Below are 21,346 nucleotides of genomic sequence, written 5' to 3'. Positions count from 1 at the left end.
TCTCCTGGGCCATGTCCGAGATGGGCCTGAGAAACTTCTGGAGTCCTCCAAAAGCATGGCTCGACGAAATCTTCACCCTTGAGGGGCGTAGAAGAATCCGACATGGGTCCCCATTGATCGGATAAAGAAACGGTGGAGCTTGAGGCTCTTTTGACCGTAAAAAGAGAACGTTTTCCTATGAAAAAAGCATGAAAAAAGCACTAAAGCTCGAGAGCAATAGCACGAGGATCCCAACACTTGAACGTGCGGTAAAAATCTGAAGATAGCTGCCAGAGGCGGGGCTTAGGGAGATGGTAGTCATTGGCTGTGATCAGTATGATGCAGAGATCAGTGATTGGTTGCTACTACGAAAGAGATCAGAAACGAAACTGATACTGATTTTTCTTTACTGCGGATTCACAGCCTGACGACGGGGAATATTCATGAGCATGTGAAACCATGCCAGACCCCATGCTGGAGAGGTGTAGGTTAAAAAGACAGTAGTATAATCTTCAGAGATAAATTAAAGTCTTACAATTTTGGGCAAAAATGTTGGTTTAACTTCCTTAGACAATTGTGTATGGGAGGCTTGCAAGACGAGGCCCGAAGTTGACTAACCTTAAAGGCTGCCACCAAATGGAGGGTCTTCAGAGTTAGCAATCTTGAAGGACAGGAATAGGCTTCAATGGAGTACACATTAGAAATGTGAAAACTAGGTTGAGATCCGGTCCCTTTTCAAGTCCGGGTTTGGGAGGGAATACATTTGTCAATCCTTTCAGAAATAGAATAACCAGTGGTAATTTGAAGAAAGATGGCTCTTCAGTGGAGTGCTTAAAAATAGATCACGCTGCCAGACACCCTCTAATTGTGCTAACCTGGTGCCCCAGTTTAGTCAGGTGGACACCACCACCAAAAGGGTCCACATTTGTATCCATGAACCAGCTGCAGTACTTGTTCCAACAGCAGTGGTATAAAGAGTTGGTTGCTGGACTTCTGGCTGAACGTACAATTTCCATTACCCATTCTGGGAGGTTCCAATCCCTATGCTCTTAGAAAACATGTGTGAAGGTTGAGAGTCTTGACCTCTGGATAGAGAACCTGATCCTCCTCTTGAGAGAGAAGGGCTTCTCTTTGTGGCAGACGTAGTGGAGGGAAGACGGATGGTCCGAGTACCACAGCCTCGTAGTGCAATCCAGAGCAATTAGGATCATGGATTGCCCTAACTTTCTCAACCTCCTGATCACATGAGGCATGACAGGGACTGGAGGAAACGCGTACAGGAGTGGAAGCTCCCAATTCACTATGACCACATCTCCTAGAGCTCGTTAATGTTAATGTTAAAGGTCATTTGTAACGCGCACTATCACCACCGGAGTGGTCCCCTGGCGCTCTGGCGGCTCTGAAAGAGGGGGGGGTGGTGGGTTAGTGGGTGGAGGCTGGAAAAGTGCAAGATTGCAGTGATGTGCTGTTGGCAGCCTCAGCCCGGTGGTTCCGTCGGCTGGGCCTGGGGTGTATGCGGCCGGTAGTCGTCGTGTGCTGATGTGCGAGTCTATGTGTTTTTTTGTTTTGTTGTTGCAGTGTAGTGAAGTTCGTGCGGTTTGCTGCGCTAGAGGTTTGTGGTTGTGTTTGGTTTGGAGTTTGAGAGGTGTATGCAGAGAAGGAAATTGTTAATGGTATTCGTTAGTCATCTCTATCCTGGACTGAAACCGGCTGGGCTCGTGTAATCTTACCCGACGGGATGCTTGTACACCCTGAGCCTCTGGAGGTACGTGCCCGATTTTCCATTCGGGGCCGTTTGAGGATCTAGCTGTCCCCTCCGCCCGCTCCCTTAATAGCCTTGCATGCTCCTCCCCCCCTCCACATGACTAGCGCCGCTGCTATTGTCCATACACCCGGTTGTGTGGTGATTGGTGGTATCTTGTCTGTTCCACAGCCTCGTGGGACCTAGTTGTGGCTGTGAGGGCGGTGGGGGATGGTAAGGGTTGGCTGGAGTAGTTGTATCCGTTTCTCTGGGTCTCGCGGGTGGACCCCTGTGTCCAGCGTCAGCCCTGCTGGTGCCCAGGGTACTTCTGTCGGTTCTAGCGGTTTGTCACTGTCCTTTTTTGATGATTCGTTTGTCTTATTGTTGTTTCGGTTTTAGTCTCCGGTGTTGAAGAGGTAGGTTTTTAGTAATTTTCAGAATTTAAGGTGGTCTTTGGTGTTCCTTATCAATTTTGGGATGTTGTTCCAGGTTTTCGCGGCTAAGTGGTAGAAAGCGGTGCCTCCGAGTTTCTTCTTGATGTAAGGTTTTTGTTCCAGTCGGATTTCGTTGGTTGACCCGAGTGGTCTCGTTGGCTTGTAGATTGTTATTTTTTTTTGTAGGAATTCGGCTCCTTGTCCGCTGATTGCCCTGTGCGTTATGCACATTGTTTTGAAGATGATACGCTGTTTTACTGGGAGCCAGTGTAGTGTTTTTAGGGCCGGGGTGATGTGGTCTCTTCTGGATAGTTTGAGGAGTAGTCTGGCTGCAGTGTTTTGGATCCGTTGTAGCTTCTTCAGTAGGTATTCCGGTATACCGAGGTAGAGGCTGTTTGCATAGTCGATACTTGACAAGATGAGGCCGACGATGGTGAGTGTTTTGTGTGTGAAGGAGAGGAAAGGTAGTATTTTTCTTGCCGTGTGGAGGAGGAAGAAGCATTTCTTGACTGTTGCGTTTATTTGCGGTTCTAAGGTTAGGGTGTTGTCCATCAGGACTCCCAGATTTTTTTACTACCTTAGATGGTGATGGTATAGATCCCATTTCTGTTGGCCACGGGATGGCGGTTTCCTTCTCTTGGTCTTTGGATATGACCATGATTTCTGTTTTTCCTGGGTAGATGTGAATCTCCCCCCGCCCCTCTCCTGAGAATTGCTGACACCACCGCCATCAACTCGGTGAAAACCGTCAGAGTGGAGATCAGCCCAGAACTCAAGTGATAATGAGAACCGCCAATGGGGAACCTCAGGTACTGTCTGTGCTTGTGATGGATTGGCACATGAAATTAAGTATCCTGAAGGTCCATGAAGCCATCCTGTCCTGAAGCTGGAGGGCTTAAAGGATCTGAGAAAGTGTAACCATCTTGAACTTCTCCTTCCTGTTATGTTATTTGGCATTTATATAGCGCTCTATATATCATTGGTATGACCTCAAAGTGCTAGTAGGTTAAAAGCCCTCGGGGACCGTAGTCCAGGTCAGTTGAGAGATTGGGGTGTTGTAGGGTTCTTGGGTGCACCAATTGTGTGCAGCTGAAGTAATTGCCTTATGGTAGCTGCATTCTGGGATTAGGTGTGGTAGTATGGATATCGGTTGAATGTGTGCAGTCTGGCGAGTGGGCACCAAGACTAGGTTCTGGCTGTGTTAGGCCTGCAGGACGGTTGTGTGCAGCTAGGCCAGTTTGTGATGGGATATAGCAGTGTTTTATTAGAGTGATGAGGTGTTCATGGGATAATGTTTGTATGTGAGCAGAGAGACCGAAATTGATCGAGGGATGTAGCTGCACTCTAATTGTGTGATGTGTAGAGTGTAAGCATAGTGATATGGGAGGAGTGCGTTTCAGTGGAGTTATGGTCTAAGCAGATAGATATTTCCGCATTTAAGGCATGCTGTTGCTTATAGCGAAATATGCATATTCAGTGGTGACATTGTTCGAGATCTCATTGAGCATTAGTCATCAGGTTGCTAGGGTTCAATAGCTTCAGATAGTCGTGGTTGGTATTACGGAAAGAGCCACATTTTTAGAGCTTTGCGGAAGGTCAGTCTTGGTTGTGTCGAACATGAGGGAGAGACGGGGGCGAGTTCCATAGAGAAGGGGCCAAGGTTGAGAAGGTGGCTCCTCCAATCCCGACAGAGGTTGGGATCACTAGAAGGGCGGCGCTTGATCTTAGTGTGCAGGATGGGAGGTATGGTTTTATATTTCTTGTAGGTATAATGGGCCAGTCTTGTGCACTGCTTGGTGAGTAATGCATAGGAGGTACTTAAGTCCAAGATGGGTCTCAATCCTCCGTCTGTCTTGGGGTTTAGAAAATAAGGGGAGTAGCAAGCCTTGTTCCTCTCCGCTACAGGTACTGGTTCTATAGCAGCTTTCTCCAGCAGGGTCAACATTTCCTGCATAAGGAGCAGATCTAGAACTTTGAAAGAGCCGTTCCTTGGTGGATGATGCAGAGGCCTTTTTAGAAAGGGAAGGCAGTAACCCTCAGCAACTGTCTCCAATGCCCATGCATATGAAGTAATACCCACCCATTATTTTAGATGCTGAGAGTCTACCTCCCACTGGGCTATTGTGGAGTAAGGCCTCCGAGAGGTTTTGAGGCGGCTGATGCAACGGCTGTTCAAGTAGTCCCTGCCTGGGCGGTCTTGGCACCTCTTCTTCGTCCACCACGGCGGAATCTTATGACCTTTGATTAGACAGTCCTCTTCCTACTGAGGAAGAATAGCGAAAGGACCTGCCCCTCCAAGCCGTACTAGAGGGGCAGGTTTGTTACTGTCTGATTGCAGTGCCATGGGATTTTTCTCCAGGCTCTCGTCAGCCTTGCTGCCAAATGTGTGCCGTCAAAGGGCAGTCTAGACCGCACATCCGTAGAAAAATCAGCCTCTCAAGCAGGTAAATCTGCGCTTTACAGTCCTAGAAACCATAGCCCTGCTGATACTGTCAGCAGAGTCGAGACTAGCCTGGAGGGATTCACACATTGCATCTTTCCCATCCTTGACAATGTTTAGGAAACAGTCTTTCTTCCCCTCTGGGGATATGTTCACTGCCATTGCTATGCAATCCCATAGGGTGAAAGTGACTTTAGCATCAACTTTGCTGGACTTTTAATTTGTATCCTGGAGAGAGCAAGACCTTTTTCCCACTCATGAATTTATCATTGATTTGAACACTCTTTTGGTTTTGGAGTCTGACAAACTGCATAGGTATCATATTTTTAAATTGTGACAGCACCTTCAGTGCAGTGGCACAGGGAAGTCTTTCAGATTTCCATAAGGTTTAAATACTCTCTTGGTTAAACTACTGTTTCCAAGAGCAGTGACGTGAAATTGACATTACTTACATTTCTAGGTTACCCTTTCAACAATTAGTGGCTGGTGGCAGTGGTTTACTTTTTCCTACCATTGTGTGATTCTACCGTGGGCTGCAATTGCAGTTGCAGTAAAGCACCCATGGGTGCCAATTTTGTCAAAATGGCCCAGTCTTTTTTCACCATTTCTTGTTGGAAAGGTCCTTCTTGAGATTTACTCCTCCCTCTTGTCCCCACAACTGAGGCCCAGGAACAAAAGGATCTGCCATACTACAGCTGGAACCAATTTCTTCAGACCTAATGTACTGTGAACTAAGGGGTACCTACCTCTTGCTGTGTAGTTTGCTTGTCCTCAGTTGAGACTTGCATTTACTGCCTTTTGTAGAGTTGCTTGCAGCTCTGCCTTTCACAAGCCTCCCAGCGTGTGGCCCAACAGTGATTTCTTTTCTATAAAAACTATTACATTGTGCAAAACTTTACTTACCTTCAAGAAGAACTTCAGTTCCCCTAGACTTTGCTCAATTGACTTTGGCTGTCCTGGCTCCCTGATACTCTATCCTCCAAATGTGTGCTTTGATCGGTCTCTCCAAAGAGTCACACATCCTTCACTTGTGTGGCTGGGAAAGGGTTAATTTACATTGCATTGTGGGTTTAAACGTGCTTACTGGTTTGAGATACTTGTAAACCATTGTTTTCTCCCCTGACCTTTTCCTTTTTGACACCTAACTCAGTATTGCTCTAAATGTACCAGTGATATATTAATGTCCGCTCATCTCAGGGAGTAGGAAGTATGTGTGCCATCCGAAATGGGTATTTGCTGATTTAGTGAAACAGTGTATTTATTGAAGTATAAATTGTTATATATTTTGCTCCCTTCTAAAGAAGGCTTATTCAAACACTGTTAAATTAATAAATATTTTCAATATCAAGAAACCTTGGAGTACAAGTTTTATTTGGATACTTGTCACTGTGAAACTATGTTGCAACCCTACCGCTCACATTATCCCCTTATCTAATAAGCCTGGCTGCTCAGTCACTTCCAACTTGAGTAGTACATGCTTATACCAGAGGTTGGGTTGCCAAGAGGGAAAAAGGCTCCCCTCATTCAGGATTGAAAGAGTATGTTTCAGAAGTCCAGTAAACAGTGGTGGGGATCTCAGTAGGAAAGAGGATTAAGCATAAAACTGATTAATCTCTAACTATGCTTCCCATCACCACCAAACAAGGCATATCCTGTATTACAATAAATTCACTCAAATGCCTAGGTTTACTCAGCCAACAAGTCTGAGTCAAATTGGCAATTAGCAAAAATGAACAATATATTTAGCCAAATCAGCCAAACATGTTTCGTTCCTTAAATTTAATCACGTATTAGAGGAACTTCATCAGGGGAATGGCGAAATACACAGATGTTTCAACCCAGTGTCCTTTGATAGTGTAAACCACTGTAAGGACTGGATATGGGCATCTGTACTTCTATCCTCTATGTGGTAGACTAAATGCACAAAACACCCAAGCAAGGCTCTCAATTTGGTAGCTATGAACGTGCAGCCAGGCTTAAGCTTTCAGGAGGCGATGCAGGCAGGTTCACAGTGTTTCCCCAAGGCCCCCACAAAGGAATGTCCACACAGTACGTTAGGTGATCACAGCTTCTTCATATAAAATATGATACAGTAATATATACATTTAAATAATAACACTTTGTACTTGGATATACTTATTCAAAGAATGGTAAATATTTACACGCTGTGGTACCACACAATACATACATGCTGTAATAACTGCACTAATTGCAGACAGACTTAAAAAATGGTAGGTGAACTTAAGTGAGGTGTATCAGCATATACTAGGGAAGAAAGGCAGGTTAGTTGTGAACAGTGGCAGAATGCTTTCTTTAAACTAGATACACAATTCTGTGTGAGGCTCCCCCACCTCGGCAACCTGTAATGAAAATGGTAGGGAGTAACTTCTGTTGTCTTTTACAGCCCATTCCAATAATGTTCAAAAACCTTCTGCTTTCTTTTAAAAGGTTCTACCACCCAAAGCACCCGAGGGGCCACATGAGATCACGATCCAAGACCAATCTGGGACCCCTGGATGACTCCCAAGGCTTGAAGATGCTCTTAGTCACAATACCTTTTGGTGCTTTGGCAGGTGATGGGGCAGAGTTTCTCGGTATCACTCAACGATTCCCTCCGAGGAAGGACCCCCTTTGGAAGGAGCCACTGGGATGCGGAATCCAAGAAGAAAAACCAAACCAAAGTCTTTCTAAAGTGCAGCAGTTTGACCCTTGGCGGTGCTCTCCTTTGGTCGACGACTTCTCCGACTGTAGAGTCCTGTGAAGATTAACCTTGCTGTGGTCTCCTTAAAGGCTTGGCAGATGAATGTAAGAACCCTTGGACCCTTCGATGATTTCTGGCAGTGATGGGTGCATTGGTCACATTTGGAATATCACGGTTTTCAGACTTTAGGTTCTTCAGTGCTGCAGCCGCAACACAGACCTCTGGGCAGATTCTGGGGTCCTGGACTCTACCACTGGAGCAGACCTCAGACTCTCACCAACTCTGGACCCTCTGGATGTCTTAGTTAGCTTCTGGTGGTGAGAAGCCCACAGACTGACCTTCCTCAGCGACTCTGGACTCTCTCCGGTGGGAATAAGTGGTCAGTGATGGTGAGATGTCCCTTGAAATTTTCACAGGCAGTTAGGAACTTTCGCACCTTTGCATGTTCAGCAGCACTGCACCATGGTATCCCCTCTTCTGGGCAGTAGACAGCAACGACTTCCAGTGGCCACAAAATGCACTCTGGACCTGGGGCAACTCCAATAGACTCTCCGACTCGAGATGTCCAGGAACTCATCTTCAGGACTCACGAAGGCCCCTTCGGATGGCAGGCACTCAGGACTGGCTTCCAGGGCACTTTGGATTAAGATCAGCAGTTTGCACTATAATCCCTCGTAGCTCAGGGAAGAGGTCTCCAGGCCCTCTCTGGATCAGTCCTTGGGAGACACGATAGCTTCAGATTACAGTGAAGAAATGCAGAAGCAGACCTCTCCTCCAGCTAGGCTACATGGACCATCTTCTTGTTTCAGCTTCGACCTCTGAAAAAATTGGTTCGTGAGAGGTCCCCAGATATACACATCTGTCTCATTCTCTCTGGCCGAGCCACGCTGAGGTCAGCCAATCACACAGAAGGGCATTCATGCAGGCAGCCAATCGGGCTCACAGACCATTCACTTCACCCAGACACCCATAACAAAGGAATGTTGATTGGTGCAAGTATCCTGCCTTTTAGCACACTACACTGCAATCATGTCAGTTTCAGTCAGGGCTGTCTCAGTCATTGTGCCACACACAGAGAGAAGTGGTAGAGCAAGGACAGGGGGCCCTGTCCCTCCATAGGGCATTTCCAGAATCACAACCACAATAAAATATTTCCATTTAAAAAGAACCAATCACCTTTATATATCTGGGGTTTTTCTTTTTCATCAGTGTATCACATAATTCACACTAACAGATGCACGCGCAGTTCCAAGTTTCTAAAGCAACTTAGTCTTGTTCAACTAAACAGCCAAGTACTTCTATTCCAATGTGATTAGTATTCGCATGCATGTTCACGTTAAATGGCAATGTGAAAGGGAGCTTCCCAACGTGTCTAGCTTTCTATTGCGCTCCTTAATATTGAAGTTTATTCCAATTCGAGCAGTACATCTGCGCAGTGTCACATTAAAGTTTCTTGACCTTCAAATAGTTTCATGTATGTGAGCAACATTCCATGCTGCTGACCGGACTACACATGCAACACCATCATATCTGTGTTCTTTAATTGAGAGAGCCTGCAGCTCGCCAATCCTTCTAGCTGAAATAATGGTGAGCACGAATGCCACCTTCCTGGTGAGCAATTTCAAGTCCACTGCCTCCATGGGCTCGAATAGATTATCACAGACCGTGTCGAGTACCACATTGAGGTCCCATCTCACCTGGGGAGGCTTGACAAGAGGAAAGATGAAGACCAGTGAAATGACTTTCATCACTATTTGTGAGAGAACGAAGAAGAATCCATGTTGGGTGTGCCCAAATAGCAGACTGGTACGTTCGGCAAGTGTGTTTATGAATGTCTGTGGGTGCAAGTCGGAGATAAAGGAAAGGACGCAATCAACTGAACCTTGACGCGGATCAATCTGTTTGTCTAAACACCACAGTGACAGAAGCGGAGCCATTTGCTTTTGTACTGTGCCCGTGTAGAGTGTTTGTGCACTACCTGGATGTTGCACATATGATAGGATAGGATAGGTTGAACTGTGCTAGAGACCCAATTTCGGGAACCAGGCCACTAAGTGGAGATTGTGGGAATGGATGCCATACCTGTTGGTCGTACTGGTGCAGGCAATTGGGAATCTCCGGCAATTGGATCAGTTGAACGACTGACAGAAACTTCAGCTCCTAAAAGCAGATCTGGCTGGCTACCAGGGTGTGATAAAGACTAGCTGCAGTTATGCACCTCCCGCAGCTTCAACAAAGCACAATTGAGGGGAGAAAAGGCGAACACTGCCATTTCGTCATAGGAAATCTGTAGGGGTTCTCCCAGGAAATAAGGCGGCAGCTGCCAGGGCAGGTAGGGTCAAAGGATGGCTTTTTCAGGAGAGGTTTCACAAGGGAGTGCAAGGGACAAGGAGATGGGAAAGATCCAGTGATAAAAAGGAGCTTCTGGAATTTGAGATCCTGCTCGAGGCACAGGGGCGTGGGGGGAGGCTGTTCCAAAGGAGGTAGCCCGCATAGGAGAGAGAACAACCCCCTGCCCTCTGTTTAGCAAAATGTTTTACGCACAAAGTTAGTGCCAGAGGAACATAGTGGTCTAGAGGAAGAGTATTTAATGAGATAAAGTTGAAGATAGCGTGGTCCCCACGCCAAGAAAGCCTTGTGGATGATGCAGAGGGATTTGAATTTAATCCATGCAGCAACCGGGAGCCAATGAAGACTACAGTGCAGGAGAGATGCGGTCCCTGGGCTTATACCAAGGATACGTCTCACTACCCTATTCTGGATTAGCTGGAGGGGGTCACAGAGTGGAAGATGGTAGATTCAGGAGGAGGCTGTTGCGTAGTGAAGCCTAGAGAACCAGTGCTTGGGTCACTGAGCCTCTGAGGGGAAAGTGAGAAAAGGTAAGATTCCTTTGAGAAGGAAGCGCTGAAAGTGGGACTTCTTGGCAATGTCCCGAGTGTGTGTGAGGAAGGAGAGATGAGTCAAAGATCGCTCCAAGGTTTATGGCTTCAGTTAAAGGCGCCGTGGGAGAGCCCAAGGGGGAAGGCCAGAGAGGGGGAGAAGGAGAGAGCAAAGGTCCCAATGAGAAGGATCTCAGTTTTACAGGCGTTGGACAGATCGTTGGAGGCGCACCAGGATTGGATGACAGATAGGCAGTCAGGGATGATGGAGGGTGCAAGAGGGTCAGCAGGGTGTTTGAAAAAGCTGAGGCATCTGCTAACATTGGAAATTGGAGGAGATGAGGCATGCAAGGAAAGCAAAGTAGATGTTAAAGAGCCAGTGGGAAGAGTATAAAGCCCTTAGGGACACTACAGGTGGAGGGGGAAGTAGGAGAGAAGGGGCCCAGGATGCCTTGGGAAGAGCAATTAGTGAGGAAAGATCAGCCGGTCCAGTGCCTGTTCCAAGATACCAAGTGTACCGTGGAGCCTTTGTAGGGAGGATGGAATGGTTGACTGTATCAAATGCAGAGAAGAGATCGAGAGATATTAAGAAAGCTGGGGAGTTGGAGTCCAGCGATGCGAGCAGTTCTTCACATGCGTTCAGAAGAGGAGTTTCCATGCATCTGGATGCTCAGAATTCATATCGATGGTCGTTGAGGCCACCAACAAGTTCAGCGAGTTAGTTGAGTGGGGCAGGGCCAGCTTCTCAAGCAGCTTCATACAGGAAGGGGGTGATGGAATTAGGGTGGTAGCCGGCAGGGCAGTAGGGTCAGAGGATGGCTTTTTCAAGAGAGGGTGCACAAGGGGGAAGGGGAGAGGAAAAATCCAGTGATGAAAGTGATTGTAGAAATCAGCAAGAGCAGGGGCAAGAGAGAATGTTATCCTTGATGGTCCTGGATGAGCAGGGGGGGACCGGTTTAGAAGAGACTTTCATGGAGCGGACAACTCTGGTAACTTCTTCAGGTGCGACAGGGGGGGGTGGCTGAAGGGAAGGGATAGTGGGGTGTCAGGGGGTGTGGAATGGGTTGTGAATAAAGGGTGGTCAGGATGTCCCGAGTTTTGGTGGCAAAGGTGAGGCCAGTGCATTGCAGAGGACCTGGGAAGGAGAGGGTGAGGAGCAGACAGCAGAAGGGTTGGCTAGTTCCTTGCAGAGCTTGAAAAGTTCAGCCATGTTATTGGATGCGCCAGAGACCCGTCTTGTATGTCGGCTGTTTTTGCATGGTTGGCGAGTCTGTATTGTCTTTGGAGCAAGCGGCAGCCCAGTTTGTCATATGATGAGCCTGAGGTTAGCCACTTCCGTTCTGCTGCCCTGCACTTTCGTTTCAGGGCTGCAATTTCCGAGACGGAATGTGCCCTACAAGGCTGCTATCGGGAGGCCGGCGCCTGTTGTGCATGATCTCACACTGGGAAACCCCAAAGTAAAAAGTCCTAAAATGTTCAAAGAGGACAGACAGGGCATCCCGTTGAAGCGGCAATCGTCTGATTTGTATTTGAAGGTGCTGGGAGTGAAAAATTATAGTTAAGAAAGAGGGTGGAAACCTTAGAGCCGGATGGCGTAGAGGGGAGCAAGTGAAATGTGTGTGTGAATGTTAGAGTGCCCCAGAACCTCCTTTGTGTCTACTTAAGGCCTGCCAAGAGCATAGCATGAGTGAAAAATGTGTATAGTAGGAGTATAATTTATTTGTCTTCTGACCTTCGACGTGAGACGATGAGCCCCGCAGCACCCACGTGTTGGAAGAGGGACGGACTTTCCATTTTTTCATCCCTGCAGTCACCTTTAACACCACCAACTCTTGGCTCTGGCACTTCCGTCAGTCCACATGGCACTGCCAGATTACCCTCTGTTTACAGTGAGGAACATTCAAAAAGATTACCTGGTCAAGAAGACTCCACTAAAGGGGCCACTAACATATGGAGTCCATTACGCAACCTTGGCCAACTAAATCTAGTACCAAATAATCAATGTCCAGGAAAACACCTTCCACTGAAAATTACTTTGCATCATGATCAGGTTTTATTCTTTTTCCTAATCAGCATTCGTTTGATCCAAAACAGGTATTACACATGCACCCCTGGTACCAATATATGACGACTCCCCCACCCCACTCCCTTACATTTCTAAAAGCTTATCTGTTAATCGCCATTCTCGCTTCCTCCCATCCCCTTTAGTGTTTTTCATTTCCTGTCCCCAAGAGATCACGTTATGGTTTCCTGTGGTAGGGACACAATACAGCACTATCTGGACAAGCCTGGGCCTGGTTAGTCTACTACAGTTGGCATTGGCTCAGTATAAAAATGCTTATTGACACAACATACCGACGGTCAGCCAGGCTTTCTTTACCTGAGAAAACACTGTCAGATTTAGACCCCTAGTCCAACCATGCTTTGCCATGGTCCAGCATCTTTTTTAGTCGGAGCAATTTTGGGCTAACATTGAATACAGCTTCAATATTTAAAGCATGGAATCTTCATGGACGAATGCCTTCACCACATACATGTACTACAGCTTTGCCATAACTATACCTAGCGAGCATAAGAACGCATTGATTCCCTAGGTGTGGGCACAAATCTGCCTAAGAGACGTCCATGGCTCTTACTAGCTTAACGGTGAGAACACTACTTTGACAAATCTGTAAATCCCTTCATAGACTCCCTACTTAAACACACTCACACAAAGGATAGAACAATCTGGTACCTATTGTCCCATTAAAAACCAAATGAACACTGATGCCAAGGAATAACATGCTGCATTTCAAAATTAAATATCCTTTTATGTGTCAAGATAGTAAATTCACTCATAAGACCTGGCAGACATCCTACCTGGCAGACATGCACATTCGTAAGTGCGGTCTCCAGTCTGTCGGCAGGTCCCTCCATTCATGCATTGTGATGGTGAACATGGAACATAAAGGTTTTCGCACAGCTGCCCAGTGTACCCAGTTTCACACTGGCACTTAAAAGATCCAGGTGTATTAAAGCAGGTTCCACCATTGTGGCAGATGTTGCGTGGACGGCACTCATCTACATCATTTCGACAATTACGGCCCTGGTAACCAGATGAACATGTGCAATTGTAGCGACCATTCCAGTTTGTACAGTGAGCACCATTGGCACAAGGATTCGTAGCACATGCATCTACCAGGGAGCAGTCTTGTCCTGCAGAGGGAAGAGCAGAAAGAATAATTAGTCTACTATAACAGTTTATCAAAGCAAGAGTCCCCGTTTGCATTGCTGTACATTAGTGCAAAAGGAGCACTACAATAACCTTGACTGCTTGGCAATACGGAGCCAACCTTTGGTGTAAGTCAGAACTACACAGATGGTTAGTGCGGCTCATCTGAAGAGGGGTCAATGTGCAGTAATGTTGCGAGACAGAGTTTCACAGTAGCAGTTATTCAAATGAACACTTACACTCAAGGTTTCTTGATCACACAATTATTAATTTGTTTTCACAGTCAATTGTATAAGCCTTCTCCAGAAGGGAGCAATATATAGATAACACTTATAATACACTTCAAATCACTATTTCTCTAAATTAGAGGATACCCATTGGGGATGGCACACAGACACTTCCTACACCCTCGGGTGACTTAAATAGCTAGGAGACTGGACATTGCTTTATCACTGGTACATTCAGAGCAATACTGAGCTAGGTGTAAAAGATAGAATAGAGGAATAAACCATAGGTTAACAAATAATTCATAAACAGGTAAGTACTAAGAACCTATCAAAGCAGAGTAAATTAACCCTTTCCTGTGGGAAGGGCCAATGTACAAAGTCGGAGGTAAAGAGGAGTCTCTCAGGGAGCCAGGACAGCCAATGTTAATTGCACAACGTCAAGGGGAGCTGAAGATCTTCTTTGCAGGTAGGTAAAAAATCTTGCACAATGTTTTTAGAAATGTTTGTAGAAAAGCAGAACACTTTAAGGGCTACAAGCTGGGAGGCTTGTGAGGGGCAAAGCTTCAGCAACTCTGCAAGGTAACCAGGACAGGTCTCAACTGAGAGCAAGTAAGGCTACACAACAAGAGGCAAGTAATCAGACTTTACAGTACCTCTGGTTAGAAGAAATGGTTCCAGCTGGCTTCAATTCCTGTGCAGCTCTCCAAATCATGTTCCTGAGCCTCAGCCGTGGGGACAAGAGGGAGGATGTATCCTGCTCTGCAATGGGAAGGTCAGTGGCAGCAATGGGCAAACTTCGATTGAGCGGTTCCTCAGTGTTTCAGCGCCTCGCGTCTGACAGCAAATAGCAGCACTGCAGTTCTCGGATACCATCTCAGACTTTCCTTGTATCTGGGGTCCAGCACTGTGTTGAGGTAGCTCAGGCTTGGTCAGTCCTGCATAGGGGAAGTTCAGAGGATCTTCCTAGAGCTCGGGTCTGACTTAAAAGCAACGCACACAATCTGCTGTTCCTCTCCCTGGCACTTCGGTTCCAACAGCAGCAGCAGAAGTACAGCCAGCTCCGAGAGATGTCCAGATGGGCTAGATATGGTAAGATATGAGATATGGAATTTATAACGCGACTATACACAAGTGTTTCAAGGCGCGAGTTGGAGTTACTTTGGAGTTGATTGGTCCCACCAACTCAAAGGGAGAGGTCGTCCTTGCAGGGCTTCTCTAGTCGAGATGAACTCTGAGCTTCAGCACTGCAGCAGGACTTCTCCAGGCAAACCAACGGTCCAGCAGTTGCAGCAGGGGTTTCTTCCAAGTTCTTCTTCGGATTCCTTCATCCAGTGGTCGACTCTGCCTTCCAAGCTAAAAAGCCTTGCCTTTAATGCAGGTTTCTCCCATTCATTCCAGCCTAGCTGTCAGTCACACAGTAGGGTGGCTGTCCTTGCCGGACAGCCAGTCGGCCAATCACCTTTGGGTGCATTCCTGTAACCAATGGGATTAAGCACAGGGAGTTTTGGGAACCTCCCTCACTTCCTGCCCCTGCCAGACATACTGGAGACAGAGGCGGGCTTTGCTCATGAATCCCAACAAAGACAAAACAAACAAAGGGACCAAACCTGGTTTGGCTCGAAATCTCAAGAAGGACCTTCCCGACAAGAAATGGCAAAAAAAGGAAGACCAGTGCCATTTTGATGAAATGGGCACCCATGGGTGCCCTACTGTGGCTGTGAACGCAGCCCGCGGTAAGAACACACAATGGTAGTAAAAAGTAAACCACTGGCACCAGCCATTAATTGTAGAAAGGTAACAAAAATGTTACATGAGAAACTAGACAAACGGGATACTAAGTAACCCCTTCAGCACCCTATGGTAGGATGGTGTGTGCTGGGTTTAGAAAGTTACAAAATGTAAGTAAAGTCAATTTCACTTCACTGCTCTTGGAAACAGTTTCAACAAGAGAAGGTAGTTCAACCTTTGGGTGATCTAAGAGACTTCCTTGTGCCACTGCACTGAAGGTGGTGTGCGACAATGGAAAGATGATGCGCCTTTGTTGTTTGTCAGACTCCAAAGTCAAAAGAAACAGAATAAATCACATTAAAATGACATGAGAGAAGTCCTAAAGTCCAGCGAAAAAAGCTGGGGGTCTCCAAGGTAGAAGGGAATTAACACATTTCTGAGATTTCTCCCTAACAGCCCCCAAACGCGGAACCTCTGAAGAAGATACGGTTTTGGCAAGCCCGCTGTGTGGGCCCTCGGAGGAGTCTCTGGTGCGCCTATTAGGACCCTTGCGGGGCACCGCAGGGATATCCCTGGTAGTACAGCTACACAAGCCTCTCCCGGTCCCGGAAGACCCCAGAAAGGAGTCCCCTGGCTGGGGTGCCATAAAAAGGAAAGAACCCAGACATTTCTTTCTAGTTGATGAAGAGCTTCAAATGAGGTGGAGGAACGCATTGAAACACCTCTTCCCACCTGATAAAATGACGCTGGAGTGCCTGAATCGAAAGGCAGTCGCAATAAAAGCACAAGTCCCAATGGCCTTCCGAGCCTAGACACTACAGGCAAAGAGAAAGGGGATCCGCCCTCGCGAAACGACATTCACAGGATGAACAGGACACAAATCTCAGATGCTCCAGCATGGACGGAGGACAAGATGACTCTGGAACCAGAGCAGGAAGGAAGGATAAGGGGAATAAATTCCCCGTGATGCGAGTGCGTCTGACCACACAGATAAAAGGACTGAAGGGTGAGGTGGGTTTACGGCCACGTGTGGTGGCTCCACATACATTTTTTTTTTAAAAAGGACAAAAATCAGTTTGATGCTTTTTTTTTTTTACAAAAGTGCCCCAGTTCTGCCCTGAAGGACGGAATGTCTCAACTATGGAGGAAAGGGGACGGGACATAAGAGTAAATGATTTTGTTGCTGGCCTCTGGCCAAAAGCAAAATCTCCATTACGTCATCCGGGAAGTCCCAATCCCTGTATCTCAGCATTTCAGAAACCATGCGTGAAGGCTGAGTGTTTTGACCTCTGGATGGAGAACCCCGTCCTTGTGAGAGAAGATCCTCTTTGTGGAAGACGTATTGGAGAGCAGATGACATGTCCAGGTACCACGTCCTACTGCCCAATCCGTGGCAATGAGGATAACTGTTTCCCGAACTTTCTGGTAATGTGAGGAATGACTGACTGGAGGGAACACGTACAGGAGTGGAAACTCCCAGTCCACCACAAACGCATCCCCTAGAGCTCTAGGAAGAAATTCCCTTGAACAAAACGGTTCACACTTCCAGATGACACTGGTCGCAAACAGATCCACTTGAGGGGTTCCCCAAAGGGTGCGCATCTCTTGAACTTTCTGAGCTAGTTCCCACTCGTGGGAGACTGCTCTGCCTGCTCAGAGCATCCGCCGCCGTGTTCTGCTCTCCGGCTAGGTGAACTGATAAGAGTCCTTCTTGTATCATCCAGAAACTGAGATGCATTGCCTTTGCAATGTGGTAGTGACCCTACACCACCTCTGCCGAGTCTAGTACGTGGTCACTGTGTTGTCTGTCATTATCAGGCCATTCTTTCCCTGCACAGATGGCAGGAAGGCCTACAGCGTCATTTGGATTGCACTATGCTCCAAAAGGTTGATTTGTAGTTTGGACTCCGATGGAGACCAACAACTGCTGATTGTCAGATTATTGGTGTGGCATCCCCACCCAGTGAGTGAGACATCCGTCACTACGGTTCTGTCCGGCCATGGCTGCCAAAAAGATTGTCCCTTGAGAATGTTGTCTTTCTGTGGCCCACCACAGAAGAGCTGAGCATCTCTGTTCGGCACTTGAAGGTGCTCGACATTCTGCCTGAGAATTAGGGCCACAGTCCCGAGAGCCCATTGGAGAGATCTCATTCTCAGGCGAGCCTCTGGCACCAGGAAAATGCAGAATGCCATAAGAACGAGCAACCTCAGAAAAATCAAATGACAGAAGATGCTGGGCACTCTGGAATGTGGTAACCATCTGCAGAATGTTTTGAGCAATCACCTCGGGTGGCGAGGCTTTCCCCAAGGAAGTATCCAGGACAGCCCCAATAAATTGGAGTCTGTGGGATGGTATCAAGAGAGACTTCTTGAAATTGAGGGCTAAGCTCAGTTTGTGAAGAGTGGCAGGTTACGCTGAGATGTTCCCGTGCCTGCTCAGGTGAACACGCCCTGATCAGCCAATTGTCTAGGTAGGGGTAGACTCGAGTCCCCCCTCTCCTGAAACTCATTGCCACCCCCGCATCAACTTGGTGAAAACCCTCGGGCTGAGGTCCGCCCTAATGGCTGAACCCGAAACTGAGAACCGCTAACAGTGAAAGTACTCTGTGCTTGAGATGGCTTTGCACATGAAAATGGGCATCTTGACGGTCCAATGATGCCAACCAGTCTTGGAGTTGGAGAGCCTGAAGTATATGAGAAAGGGTAACCTCTGGTTTCTGCCCGATACGTGAAGCTCCCTCGAGAGGGAGCTCAAGCCGTGGCTCGGTAGAGAAAGCTCCAGAAAAGGAGACCTCAGGGCGTACCCTGAGGTCGGTGAGGAAAGCTCCAGAAACCTACCTCGGAGCAAACCCTGGTATCCAAAGCCACAGATGAACTGGGCTGAAGTTTACCACCCGACAGGTGAACCTCAGAGCGTGGTCTGGTTTCGGCAGGTCCATCGTGGGAACCCTCGGAGAAAACTCTGGTATGCCTGTGCGGCACCTCAGGGGAACCCCTGGTAGCAGAGCTGCTCGAGCCCCTCCCGGACCTGGAAGGAGTGTCACGTTCACCTTAGCTCAGCGGGAGTATCAGGAGCCTCCGTTCTGTACCCTCTCTTGCTCACTAGGATGACTGCGTCTGTGGGGGGGAACCAAGACGACAAGTGGTGGTGAAAACAAGGGCCTTGTGGTAGCTGCAACCCCCTCCTTTCTCTCCTAGCCCCCCTGTGAACACCTCTTACCTATATGTGTGTGCTCACCTTAAGTAATAAGAAGGTTGGCTCTCCATCCTTTCAATCCTTAGCAGGAGTGCAATAGTTCAATACCACCAGTTGCTTCACTGATGGGTAGTCCTGCCCACCTGCTGTGGCTTGGAGAGTTTTGCTGCGCTTTTGGAGTGTTTGTTGCTCAATGTCTTTACCTGCTTGCTGGTTTGTTTTCCTTTATCTTCGTGGTGATTGGTTTCTTTTACAGGCCCTCCTGCCTCGTCCTCTTAGTTTGCAAGTGTCCGTTATTTTTGCTAGCAAGCTTAGTGCTTTTCTTTCTTGTATTGCCTTTGTCTTATTGTGCACACATCATACAACGTGCCTTTCACCTTTGCTGGTGTCCATTTTTACTCACTGTGTGCTTTCCTTTCTTTTGCAGGTCTCAGATGGAGCAGGCTCAAGAACTAGCGTGTCAGGAGATGTGGTCCGTGGGAGCTGTATGCTGTGGAGGGCTCGCGCCTGCAGAGGGGCCGCGGACCCGATGACTGCAGCAGCTGATTACAGGGGAGTCGTAAGCCGGGCCGTCACGGCACAAGAAACAGGTAAGTACTACGATTCAGAGCACACTGCTGAAGTGAGGGGCTGCTGTCTTCCGGATGAACTGGCACTGTGGCTGGAGTTCTCGGCGCAGATGCCGGCTCTGGAGGAACACGGAGCGTTCCGCTGCCTGTTGACAGAGTAACGCAAAGTGTGGATGAATGCCTGGGTGTGGCTTAGTCAGCCACACCCAGGGACTGCAGAAACAAGACTGCTGTTTCCAAATACGCTGCTGACTCATTTCCTCCCCATGTTTGAATGTAATTGGATCCAAGAGTGCCATGCTCTGGTCCAACTGGGTTCACTGGTGCTGGGGAGATGTCGGGGAAACCCAATAGCCCAATGAGGGACTCTGGGAACATGTGTGTGGGGTTATGTTTTCAGGTTGGTGGGAGCAAGAGCAGAAGAGGTTGTGACAAGGAGTCCCCAGGACTGGGCGATCTAAAAAGTAAGGAACTTACCGGGCGTCTCTTTTCGTTGATGAAAAGCTGAAAATTAGGTGGAGGAAAGCGCTGAAAGATCTCTGACCGAAAAAGATGCTGGAGGTCCCGGACAGAGTCCGAGTTGCAGTAGAAATACGAATCCCAATCATGGTCCAGGCCCAGACACTCCAAGCCGAGAGAATGGGGATCAGCCGTAACAAAGACGTTTGCATGACGAACAGGAAACAAATCCCAGACGCTCCGGCATAGACGGAGGACTGGGCGACCCAGAACCGGAGCAGGAAAGCAGGACAACTGGAACAAAGAAAATAGTTCCCAGTGATGCAAGTGCGTCCATCTCCGACCGCGCAGAGAAAAAGACTGAAGGGCGATGTGCGAGCGGAGCTCAGGGTCACGGCCGCGTGCAGTACCCCGCGTAAAAAGAGAAGGACAAACATTTTCATTTTTGATGCTTTTTGACAAAAACTGCTCCGGTCCCGTTCCGAAGGACGGAATGTCCCACAAGTATGGAGGAAAGGGGACGGGACGTAGGAGTATTGACTTTACCTACATTTTGTAACTTTCTAGACCCCAGCACATAACATCTTACAATAGGGTGCTGGAGGGGTTTCTTAGTATCCCCTTTGTCTAGTTACTCATGCAATATTTATGTTACCCTTTCTACAATTAATGGCTGGTGGCAGTGGTTTACTTTTAACTACCACTGGGAGTTTTTACCATGGGCTGCAATTGTAGCAAGACACCCATGTGTGCCCATTTTGTCAAATTGATCTTGGTTGTCTTTTTTTTGCCATTTCTTGTTGGAAAGGTCCTTTTTGAGAATTACTATGCACGCCAAACCAAGTTTGGTCCCTTCGTTCATTTGGTCTTTGGCGGGATTCACTGGTGAAGCCCACCTCTGGCTCCAGCGTGTCTGGCAGGGGCAGGAAGTGAGGGAGGTGCCTGAAACTCTGCTTAATCCCTTTGGTTACAGGAATACACCCAAAGGTGATTGGCTGGCTGTCATTGGAGGGCAGCCACCCTGCTGTGTGAGTGACAGCTAGGCTGCGATTGAATGGAAGAAACATTCATAAAAAGCAAGGCTTTTGGCTTGGACGCCAGAGTCAACCACTGGACGAAGGAATCCAAAGAAGAAATTGGAAGAGACACTTGCTGTAACTCCTGCACGTTAGTTTGCCCAGTGAAGCCCTGCTGCATTGCTGAAGCTCCAAATTTGCCTCAACTAGAGAAGCCCTTTAACGGACGACTACTCCCCTTGGGTTGGTGGGACGAATCAACCCCAAAGCGAACTCGTCTGGACATCCTCTCGGAGCTGGCTGTACTTCTATTGCTGCTGCAGGAACCGATTGCCAGGAAGAGGAACACCAGATTGAGTGCATCCTTTTTAAGCCGGACCTGAGCTCCAGGAAGATCCTCCAGACTCCCATGAAGCAGGACTGACCAAGCTTGAGTGGCAACAGAGTGCTGGACCCCAGAAAGAGGAAAGTCCATTAAAAAAAGGTATCGAGAACCGCAGTGGTGCTGTTTGCGAGAGACCCGAGGAGCTGAACCCGCGAAGTGCTGCGGATCTGAAGTTTGTCCATTGCTGCCACCGACTTTCCATTCGTAGTGCAGGACTCCCCAGAGGTCCTCCCTCTTGTCCCCCACGACTGAGGCCCAGGAACACAGGACCTGCAGACCTACACAGGAACAGAAGCCAGCTGGATTCAGTTTTCTTCAAACCAAAAGGTACTGTAAAACTAAGGGGCTTACCTCTTGTTGTGTAGCCTTGCTAGCTCTCAG

General features: G+C 47.8%; 1 protein-coding gene across 5 annotated transcripts in view; it reads right to left on the bottom strand.

Moving 5' to 3' along the window:
• Positions 1-21,346, bottom strand: part of LOC138447655 (neurogenic locus notch homolog protein 3-like) — a 798,580-nt gene that overhangs the window by 415,198 nt on the left and 362,036 nt on the right. For all 5 annotated transcript variants that reach the window (XM_069603880.1, XM_069603877.1, XM_069603879.1 and 2 more), the window contains exon 16: positions 13,034-13,369. In XM_069603880.1, coding sequence (XP_069459981.1) covers positions 13,034-13,369 — 336 coding nt within the window. The remainder of the gene's footprint in view (positions 1-13,033; positions 13,370-21,346) is intronic.

The sequence above is a fragment of the Ambystoma mexicanum genome, chromosome 3q, assembly GCF_040938575.1.
Source record: "Ambystoma mexicanum isolate Mex_15411 chromosome 3q, UKY_AmexF1_1, whole genome shotgun sequence".
NCBI lineage: Eukaryota > Metazoa > Chordata > Amphibia > Caudata > Ambystomatidae > Ambystoma > Ambystoma mexicanum.
Note: the sequence above shows the minus strand (reverse complement) of the source record. Positions and strands in the feature narration are given on the sequence as shown.